We start from the raw sequence: 10,965 nt of genomic DNA, 5'->3' as shown, positions 1-10,965 counted from the left end.
GTGCAGAGAATGGATGCAGATGTCTATATAATGAAAGTTTTACAATAGCGGCCATTGCAAGCTTTATTTCTATTCTAGATTTGAAGTGACGCTGGAAACTGGCCAGTTATATGAAAAAGAAAAATAGCGAATGTATCACAGTGTGCTTATTTTAAAATATATTTTTTTATATATAAAATAATTAAATTTCGTTTATAACTTAATAAAAATCTTTATTAAAAGGTAAAGTGGTAGAAAACTAAAGGTAAGCTGTCATACAATTTCACTTACAACCTCAACATATTAAGAACCTTTCGGTATCGCAAACCACTGGTAGCAATTTATATAAGTATAAAAAAAATTATAATTTGTAATTAATGTAAAACAAGATCAAAATATTACATGATGATGATATTTTTGAGGTTTTAAATGCTTGAAATTACTAAATGATCAAATTGGATCTGTTCTGCCAATCATATGTTTTTGACAGTTACATATTTCTGCGTTATCTGTAGTCACCTATCTATCTTCCTCCTTATTAAGTCACCATCTCTTACGTCAGTTCCATAGAAAATAACTTACGGGAAAATTTAGCCAGCGACAATCCTATTGTTTGTAAATTCGCGAAATTATATTTTTGAGCACTAATTCCGTAAATTCCGTCCACCGTGGGTGTCTCATTCCGTCCGAGAAAAACACAAAACACGTACAAAGCGATGAGGTAAGGTTTTTAATTACGATTTTGGTCCATCGCCAGTCGGAAACAAGTTGGGCGTAGGACGATTGTAACTGTACTGATCTAACAATCTAATTGTCTACCGCTGCAGATAATAAGTGTTTTTGAGCGTTAATCGCTCGAAGTGCAACTGAGTTTTTGAAAGAAGTAAACATGACCCGACCCGGCCCTCCGAGTGAAAACCTCCCTACTGTAAGTAAATAAAAAAATATATATATATATATCAATTACCTTTTTCTTAATAATAAGTAAGAAAAAACTTTATACAATTTTTTTTTTGTTACATCTTCTGTCTTGTGTACATGTTCGATATTCTATTTATTTATTAAAATTTTATTTTATTTGAATAATGTATTAAATTAGTAATTTATTGTTCATATTATATATTTGTTTATTATTTAATTTTATGACTAAGCCATGAGGTAATAAAATAAATTCAATGTTTTATTTTGTTTAGTTTTAAATAATTAAGTGCATATTAAATAAACAAAAAAAGCTATCTGTAGTAATGTTATTTTTCAGAGTTGATTTGCAAATCACCATGGTGTCAATATTCAAAGATTGCGACAGTGTATGTTGCCAGTCTATGTTTTGTGCTTTTTATAAAAAAAAATTTAATTTGTTGTCTGCTAAAACCTTCCATAGCATGAGCATAGCTACTTTATCTAAAATATATTTGCAGGATAATATAAATGATCTTTTAATTTATAAGTCCATCCGTTGACTTTGGATACTTTAATATAATATGTAACATGTGTATGTTAATATATGATGTAACAGGATATAATGTTTTTATTAATACCTAATATCTGGAACTCTGAGGTAAACAATGATAAACGTGCTGAACATCCTGTTTGACATATGAATAATAATTTAGTTGATGAATTTGGAAATTCAAATACTTATATTCCTTGTTTATAATTGATGAATTGTACATGTATGTATGTGTATTATATTAATATTATTTAATTTCATTACAAACACACCAACACAAATGTTTTTCTTTTATTTATGACACAACATCCACGAGCTCGTAGTTGCCTCTATTTAAAAACATTTAGCATTTTACTGCTGCATCTCAAAAATAAATGATTAAAAATTTCCAACACTAATTAAAAAAAAAAATTAATATTATATAATTGGATGGCTTGTAAATTAAAATGCTAAAATATTCTCTTATAAAATATTATCTTTATATTTGATTTGGACTATGAAAAAATAAGTTGTTAGGATCAAAATATAAATTATAAGTTTACTACATTATAACTAAAGTCTATGCTCGTATATCTATGTTCGTTGTTAGATTGTATGTTGGTGAATAAGTGACGTGGTAGAGAATTAAATGTTTTTTTTTGTAATGCTTGAAATACCTAAAAATACCCCCGTAGGAAATGTACCAACACATTCAGGGAAGAATATCATGAAAAGCAAATCCAATATAAATTATAAGTATGCATCAATAATCCCGAAGTGTATATGTATTTTACTTGTTTCATTACAATTTAAAACATATTTTTTTTATATCTTTAACGTACACACTTTAACATACGACGACACGGTCAGTCGGAGACGCAGGTTCGATCCCCGCTGGAACGGTCAAGTTTTGATATGTGGGTAACACAAAAATAAAAATCGTACGTATTAAAATAATTATTGTTCAGTTCGCAGAGTTATAAATAAAAAAATCTAAAATAAAAGTAGCCTAAGTTACTCTTTATTACATTACATTTATTACATTACAAACATTACATTTATTAATATTATACTTACATTACATTTATTACATTACATTTATTACATTACATTTATTACATTACATTTATTACATTACAAATTGAAATGAAGCAAGGCATTAACGTACACCAATGTACAGTAATCCAATGGCCCCTTAATTCGTACATACCAGACCCTCGCACAATCTCCAATGATATTATATCCCTTAATTCTAAAAAGCAGTGGTTCTTAACCAGCGGGTCGCGGACCACTGGTGGTCCCAGAAAACAGCTGAAATGGTCTACGAAAGCGGAGTGCAGAGTTAGTAAGTCTAGAACTAATTGGGAATAACTAAGTACACCATATATTCACAAAAACAGTTTGTGGTCTGTGGCGAAACATACATTTGGACAAATGGACTAGTAACTAAAAGGTTAAGAACTACTGCTCTACAGTGATGATGACTAGTAATTTGAATGCCTCTAATGTTACAGGTGAAATTAGTAGTTGTGGGTGACGGCGGTGTCGGCAAGAGCGCTATAACTATACAATTCTTCCAGAAGTTATTTGTCACTGACTATGATCCTACCATTGAAGATTCATACATTCAACACACGGAGGTGGACGGCCAATGGTGTATACTTGATGGTATGTACACTAGTTTATTCCAGAATTATCCCACTGCTGAAGTAAGATCTCTTCTATGGAGGAAAGGGCTTCCTTTTCTTTCTTGCAGATGTCTTGCATATGTCCTTCTATGTTGGTACAATAAAAGAATACATTTTCTACATATATTTGACCACTGTGGACATTTTTAGTCCAAATTTTAACTATCTACTATCAATCAATGCGATTAAAATTAAGTAATTTATATGGTTCATGAAATCTCTTTGGTCAATTCATATTCAGTCAAGTTATTAGTTTAAAAACTACATTTTTTTTTGCAAAAGAACACGGTGTCTATTATGTTGTCTAGATGTGTTCAAATTCAGATTTTGTTATGAAACTAACATCCCTGGAAAATTTATCCGCTTGACTCTCCGATTGTTTTTTCCTCCTTGGTTTCTTCTGGTTAATAATGTTCTTTTGGATATCTAGCTGTCGAAACACTAACGCATAGTCATCAGCTAAGTATGTTGTGCGTGAGAAAGTGTTGTTCGTTCATTCGTTCAAGATTTCTAGAAAAAAATTGATCAAGGGCTATTGTTCGGTAAAAAGGAGCTGTAGCATGACATTTTATAGTTTATGTTACGTCAGAATAAAGAGCCTTTGAATAATAAATAATTTAAAAGAGATGCAGTAATCCATTCTACCTTTCTAAACTTTGAATTAGGTAATTTCATTCTTAAAAAATGCGAATACTGTAATGTCTACTGAACTGTAATTGAATAATTTGTTTTACCTTGGCCATGTCGTGTTGTCTTGCTTATTTCTCGTTTTTTTTAACAGTTATGAATTTTATCTTCCAGTTTTGGACACAGCCGGTCAAGAGGAGTTCAGTGCGATGCGCGAACAATACATGAGGAAAGGAGACGGTTTTCTGCTTGTGTACTCAGTGACAGACAAGCAGAGCTTTGAAAACATCCGGCACTTCCACACGCAGATACTGCGGGTCAAGGATCGGTATGATTTTAATCTAATTATAAATTATCAGGTAGGACATATTAGGCTATATCCTGCTCAATATTTGGAGCAGTCCAACTGGAGAAATACCTCGACGTTACAGAAGGTCACATTCGTCTTCTCGTGTAGAGTCGTATTCTTTTGGTAAGAGTGGTCAGAACTCCTGGAGGAGGTCGGGGATATTACCGTAGCTTATAGGCACTTGCAATACCAGAAGTATCGCAAGAGCCATAGCAGTACTTATCTAATCCTCAGTTTATCCCCAGGAGCGCTTACCACCTTACTCATCACTGGAACACAACTCTACTTGATAGCAGTATTATTTAGCTGTGATCTTCTGTGAGATTGAGGTACTTCCCCGATCAGACAGCTCCATATTTTTAGCAGGATATACCTGTGCATGCATTCAGTCTGTATTATCCCCCCTACTGCTCATAGGCCTTTTTCTCCACGTAGGAGAAGGATTGGAGCTTAGTCCGCTACACTGTTCCATTGCGGGTTTGCGAATATGTTCCCTATGACTATCGATATCAGGTATTTATGATAACAACTGGGACCGATGGTTTAACGTGCTCTCTGAGGTACGGTGGGGTGACCCACAAAAACAGACATCCGCCACCATCCACCCGAGTGGACATCGAACTCGCAAACCGTCAGTGTTGTAGGCCACTACTCGCACCACGACACCAGAGCCCTACAATAGAACGAACAGCTCAGTAATCCCCCCCCCTCCCGCAGCGAGTCGTACCCCATGCTGGTGGCGGCCAACAAGGTGGACCTGGTGCACGCGCGCGCCGTGAGCGAGGACGCGGGCCGCGAGCTGGCGCGCGCGCTGCCCGCGCCCTACATCGAGACCAGCGCCAAGGAGCCGCCGCTCAACGTGGACGCGGCCTTCCACGAGGTGCGTGCTGTACGGTTCACGTGGTGCCAACAAGGTGGACCTGGTGCACGCGCGCGCCGTGAGCGAGGACGCGGGCCGCGAGCTGGCGCGCGCGCTGCCCGCGCCCTACATCGAGACCAGCGCCAAGGAGCCGCCGCTCAACGTGGACGCGGCCTTCCACGAGGTGCGTGCTGTACGGTTCACGTGGTGCCAACAAGGTGGACCTGGTGCACGCGCGCGCCGTGAGCGAGGACGCGGGCCGCGAGCTGGCGCGCGCGCTGCCCGCGCCCTACATCGAGACCAGCGCCAAGGAGCCGCCGCTCAACGTGGACGCGGCCTTCCACGAGGTGCGTGCTGTACGGTTCACGTGGTGCCAACAAGGTGGACCTGGTGCACGCGCGCGCCGTGAGCGAGGACGCGGGCCGCGAGCTGGCGCGCGCGCTGCCCGCGCCCTACATCGAGACCAGCGCCAAGGAGCCGCCGCTCAACGTGGACGCGGCCTTCCACGAGGTGCGTGCTGTACGGTTCACGTGGTGCCAACAAGGTGGACCTGGTGCACGCGCGCGCCGTGAGCGAGGACGCGGGCCGCGAGCTGGCGCGCGCGCTGCCCGCGCCCTACATCGAGACCAGCGCCAAGGAGCCGCCGCTCAACGTGGACGCGGCCTTCCACGAGGTGCGTGCTGTACGGCGCACCCGGTGGACCAAGTGGACCAAGGTGGACCTGGAGCACGCGCGCGCCTGCACACTGCTTGAAAACAGTGTTATATAGCTGTGATCTTATAAGGTCGTGGTGCTACCCCAGTCGGGCTGCTCTATATTTTGAGCAATTCCTGCTGTGCCCTACTATAGCCTATAGCCTTCCTCGGTAAATGGACTATACAAAAGAAAAAGATTTTTTCAATTCCAGAGATTAGCACATTTAAACAAACAAACAAACTCTTCAGTTTTATAATATTAGTATAGATTTATATTGTGCTATTTTTATATTTTGAGCAATTTTTTGAGCAGTTGCCATTAATGGAACTTAAGCACTACTATACATAATTGTGTTTGCAGGCAAACGAAGAAAAACCGACTTCAATTATATCGACAAGTAATACAACGTAGGTAGACGAAAAAATAGTCAAGTAAATACGCATTATCAAAGATTACTCCAAAAGTTGTAATCAGATTTCGATGAAATTTAAATGTGACCAGATGATAAACATCGGATTTCGATTAAATTAAAAATCATCAAAATCGGTACACCGTTTTCGAGAGTTTTCCTCGATTTTTCTGGGATCCCGTCATCAGATCCTGGTTTCCTTATTATGGTACCAAACTAGGGATATTTCCTTTCCAATAAAAAAAGAATTATCAAAATCGGTTCATAAACGACGGAATTATCCCCGAACATACATAAAATATATATATATAGCGGTCGAATTGAGTAACCTCCTCCTTTTTTTTTGAAGTCGCTTAAAAAAAACGGAATCCATTTTGAGGAGAACCGGTAACGTACTCGAGGAGAGTGTATTCGTTACAAAAAAAATAAATATAAATTGTGACGTACTCGAGGAGAGGGTATTCGTAAAAAAACAAATTGTGACAAGGGTATCCAAAGTGTAATGTCCTGTTCACCTCTACTTGTGATCATAAATGGGTGCTAATGATGATAAAGTTACACACAGTGTTTTTATATATTCACTGTATCATATGAAGCTTATATTTATTTGTTTATTGTATTATAAATACTATTAATGTATATTTATCTTTGTTCAGTTGGTCCGAATCATCAGGAATCACCCACAACAGGAAGAGAAACAGAGACGCCGACGGAAGTTCGGAAAATGCACATTGCTCTGAAGTTTGCTAACTAAAAGTTCTAACGTTGGGTCCACACTGTACAGCGTAGAGACTTATGTACAGACATCTCTAGAAACAAAATGTGATTTAAAGTTATGCTGATGTGCGTTACTCGGGATTTTTCTCAATTATTGTAAAAAAATAATTTTCTGTTTTGTAATAGTATATGATGTTGGCGGTCGCTGGTTCCATCCCGCACGTTGCTTAAATTTGTATTGGCCACACAGATGTTGGTCGTGGTCTGGGTGTTAGTACTTGTGTATTGTGTTTGTTCCCGGACCCCTACAAAGGAGTTAATCGTTGAGTGAGGCGTTTATTTATTTATGTATTTGATGATAGATTAATTTTTATTATGTAGATTAGACTTACATTTGTGAGACGAAATTTTATTTATATCACTTAATTTATTTAATAATTGTTATTTACACGACATTATTTATTTAATTAACATGTTAAACGCCGCCTTGATTTTTTTAGTTTTTCTGTTTGGGACACCATGTAGTCGACAACAATTGTTGTAGTCGACAACAATTGTTCCATTGGTGCCGCGGGGGATACCACAGGCTAAGCTTTAGACTAGGAAAAACCGAATTATGGGGTTTGGGGGTGGAGGGCGGAGGCTGTAGGGGAAGCTATACAAGGTAACACTGCCACACTTCGAAACCCCATGGTTATGGAGATATCCATGGTTAAAGTTTTGAGATTAGAGGAAGAATTTAAGGCTATTATAATACCTTCGAGCTCCGCGTCTGACTTCACCTTAGCTCCGGCGCTGCGGGCAGTGCCACCCATGCGCCGTTTCGCAACTTTAATAAGTTATTTTCGTGAAAATAACAGGTGAAATGTGAAAATAGCGTGTGAAATGTGGAAAATGCTTGTGAAATGTGAAAATAACGCGTGAAAGTGCGAAATTCTTGTTCTAACCTCAAAACTTTAACCATGGATATCTCCATTACCATGGGGTTTCAAAGTGTGATAGTGGCGCTAGGGGTAGCAGACCCCCCCCATACCCTCCTACGATCCCGAAATTCGGTTTTTCCTTATCTAAAGCTTTACCATAAGTAAGTTCTTTAAGAATGAGTATGGTAGAGCAATAAAATATTATCATTAAAATTTTGTAAATAAGCACCTTTAAGCTGTAATAATAAGTGAGGCCCAACTGGTGTCCCCCATGGCGTTCAACGTGTTAGGCATACTAAAAATATACATTTATGTACATTGTTATAATGACATTATACAGTAAGATTCTTAATACATATTATTAATAACCAGCATGCATAACATACAATAACATACTGGACTGTATAGGCTGTAATGATGATGATGTTGATGATAACATACAATCACCTTTTTTTCTGCTTACATAGTAAAATAATAATAAATAAATAAATAATAATAATGAATACACAAAAATAGCCTTTTTCGATAGTCCCGGTAATTGTAAAGCTTTTCGAACAAAAAATTATAATATAAGATTGTATGTTAATATAAATCTGTATGTGGATTGTTCATAATGTGAAGTCTGAGAAATAACCAAAGACGATGGAAACAAAGAAACTGCACAATGTGTGTTATAAGACATAATTGCCGTTAGGGTTTTATAGTTTGTGTATCATTTTATGATAGATAAATGTTGGCTTCAATAGAAAACTAATTTAAAATTGAAGGGCCAGAGGAATAAATGGGTTAGGTCACATTTTCTTTTTTGAAAAATAAGTACTATCATTTAGCATATATAAATAGCATAATAGCATATAAAAAGTCTGTTAAAAATTAGCTTAAAAATTGTGGCATATTTATATTGATATCTTAATAATAATAATAAATACTCTTTATTGTACACTACAAAAAAACGTTACATACGAAGAAAGATGTACAAAGGCGGTCTTATCGCTAAGAGCGATTTCTTCCAGACAACCTTAGGGAATAGGACGGGGCGTATAAAATGAGAAGCGCTAGGGAAGTGTACAAATACTTGATAAAGAATTGTCATTGAGCTTACAAGTTATATGATATAAAAATAAGTAAATATACTACATATAATACACATATATATACACATAATTGTACATTTATATAAACACTACATATACATTACTTCATACAAATACTACATAATATATTGCTGAGATAATATTTAACAGTTATTTAGGGACAAAAAATGAGCCTTTAGATATTTTTTTAAAACAGAATAGAGATTGAGCTTGCCTAATAGAAAGGGGACGAGTGTTCCAAAGTTGTACAGCTTTAACAGAGAAGGAGTTTGATGAAAAGGAAGTAGTATGGGAAGGAGTTTTGAGTATTAAGGTTGAAGATGACCTGAGTGAACGCTCATGAGTGTCACAGAGAAACTCGAAGCGATTTTTTAGGTAAAGAGGAGTATCTGGATGGAAAAGCAAACAATAAATCAAATAAAGGATTTGAGTATATATGTATTCCTGCAAGAGTGGATAGGCAGCCACTTGAGTAGATTACGAAAATCGGAGGATATCTTGTTTAAATAATGAGTTTAAATACAAAATAATAATAATAAAGAAAATTGAAGTAAATAACAAGCCACATAAGTAAGGGGGTGATTTGTCTTCTGGTTGAACTTACATACATTTTTTGTATTTGGTTTTTAAAATAACATTTAACTTTAAAATGGCTTGCCTGAAAAGTTTGGGTAAAGTGACAACCCCGTTTACCCTCTAGCCCTTTGTTTTAACTTAGTCGGCAGTATATTTGTAGAAACTCGATAAATATAAATCGATTAATTGATAATTTGTGATATACTAATTAAAGCTTTATTCGTGAAGTGTTATGTGGACATATTGTATAATTTTTTTATTGTTTTTTGTGGAGTTGTCTCCTTAATAATCGATTTTCATATAAGGCCTTGGTATGAAAAAAAAAAAAAACAATGAGGAGTAAAATCTACTGAATGAATGACATAGTTACGTTTCTCATAACGCCATCTATCGGAACCCAATAGGGTTCTGGATGATGGCGTTATTAGATTTGTTTACTTACCATTTGATATGGTATTAATCTTTTTCTTAGACTAGTAATCCTTTTTTGTGCCTATTTAGACTGTCGATCTAAAGGAGTAAGCTCCAGTCGTGCGTCGAAGCTGACACACACTTTTTTTTTTATTTTTGATACTTTTACTGCTGTAAGAGATATAATATTTTTGTTAGAAACATAACAAATTCTTTATTTTTTCTGATTTATACATATGTTAATTACCATCGGCTAATATTTTTTTTTGAATAAAACTTAACGACCACATATGCAACTGCTTTATCCGGGACAGTCTCGTGGTCCATGACATAGCTGATAAACTCCAAGAGAGACGCCTGGGGTGGTATGGCCATGTGGCTCGTCGGTCTGAGTAATGAGGTGCCTTGACACGTCTGTCCCTGGAACTAGACCTCCCGGAAGTCCAAGAAAACGATGGTTAAATGTTGTGAAGCAGGACATGAGAGCCGCTGGTCTAACCCAGAATGATGCAAAAGATCGCACAAAGTGAAGAAGCGTTAGTTGGAAGACATACCCTGGCACTAAAAGCTGGGATTAATAATGTCAAGGAGAAGAAGGGAAAAAGAAGGCTATAAATTTCTCATGCATTTTGTTAACCATGCATAATATCCTACAGGTGATAACATTAGACTGGTGATCCTGTCCTGTGATTGTCCAGTAAAGCTAGGACGTGGTCCGACGCTGACGGTATTTCTCTGTTATAATGTCTTGATTTTTTTTCATATGTAAAACTATACCTATGAAAAAAATTCAATTATTTTTAGTGTCACAAATGTTTCAATTTTTTTAATGTCACATAGCCTTTACAATATGTATTTACTGTTTTATAGTAAGTTTTTTTTTCGGTCGGTTACTGTTTATTTATTTAATTTTATAGAATATTGTTCTCTGTAATCTATTAGCGTTAAGAAAATAGTGATTAATCGATGTCAGCTTGAACAAGCCCATTGACCAATTAACTCGTACTAACTTAGAACGTTTCCATGTGGCTTTTTTCAACTGTTTAATATGTCATCTTAATTTGAATCACTATTTTCTTAAAGCTTCTGATGTTGTAGGCGTCTATAAGCGAAGGTATTTTCTTAGCGTCTCGGTGAGTCGTACGCTTGTTTGACGACCTAGCTGTATAGTAGTTGTATGTAAAACTTTTATCTTTTGTAAGAAATGT

General features: G+C 36.7%; 1 protein-coding gene and 1 long non-coding RNA gene across 3 annotated transcripts; both read left to right on the top strand.

Moving 5' to 3' along the window:
- The first annotated feature begins 473 nt into the window (after nucleotides 1-473).
- On the top strand, nucleotides 474-1,497 carry LOC123656457. The gene is made up of 3 exons (XR_006743547.1): nucleotides 474-700; nucleotides 807-907; nucleotides 1,238-1,497. It is a non-coding gene; the product is annotated as an uncharacterized LOC123656457 (long non-coding RNA).
- Nucleotides 1,498-2,913: 1,416 nt separating this feature from the next.
- LOC123656456 (ras-related protein M-Ras-like) lies at nucleotides 2,914-7,153 on the top strand. Of its 2 annotated transcripts, XM_045592137.1 has the most exons (4): nucleotides 2,914-3,076; nucleotides 3,898-4,051; nucleotides 4,790-4,952; nucleotides 6,693-7,153. In XM_045592137.1, exons 1-4 carry the CDS (start codon nucleotides 2,914-2,916, stop codon nucleotides 6,774-6,776), a joined length of 564 nt encoding a protein of 187 aa, XP_045448093.1. In that variant the 3' UTR covers nucleotides 6,777-7,153. The 2 variants fall into 2 exon arrangements, 1 of the variants encoding a protein (XP_045448093.1); XR_006743546.1 differs by lacking the exons at nucleotides 2,914-3,076; nucleotides 3,898-4,051; nucleotides 4,790-4,952 and adding an exon at nucleotides 5,528-5,604 and having other exon boundaries at nucleotides 6,693-6,766.
- Nucleotides 7,154-10,965: the final 3,812 nt, after the last annotated feature.

This window comes from Melitaea cinxia, chromosome 9 (assembly GCF_905220565.1).
Source record: "Melitaea cinxia chromosome 9, ilMelCinx1.1, whole genome shotgun sequence".
Classification (NCBI taxonomy): Eukaryota; Metazoa; Arthropoda; class Insecta; order Lepidoptera; family Nymphalidae; genus Melitaea; species Melitaea cinxia.
This window is presented reverse-complemented; position numbering and strand designations above follow the sequence as displayed.

Bases quoted from the DNA above. Each gene is read 5' to 3' on its own strand.
- LOC123656456 (XM_045592137.1), top strand. From the start codon at position 2,914: ATGTTACAGGTGAAATTAGTAGTTGTGGGTGACGGCGGTGTCGGCAAG. The intron at 3,077-3,897 runs GTATGTACACTA...TTTATCTTCCAG, and splicing joins CCAATGGTGTATACTTGATG to TTTTGGACACAGCCGGTCAA. The intron at 4,953-6,692 runs GTGCGTGCTGTA...ATCTTTGTTCAG, and splicing joins TGGACGCGGCCTTCCACGAG to TTGGTCCGAATCATCAGGAA.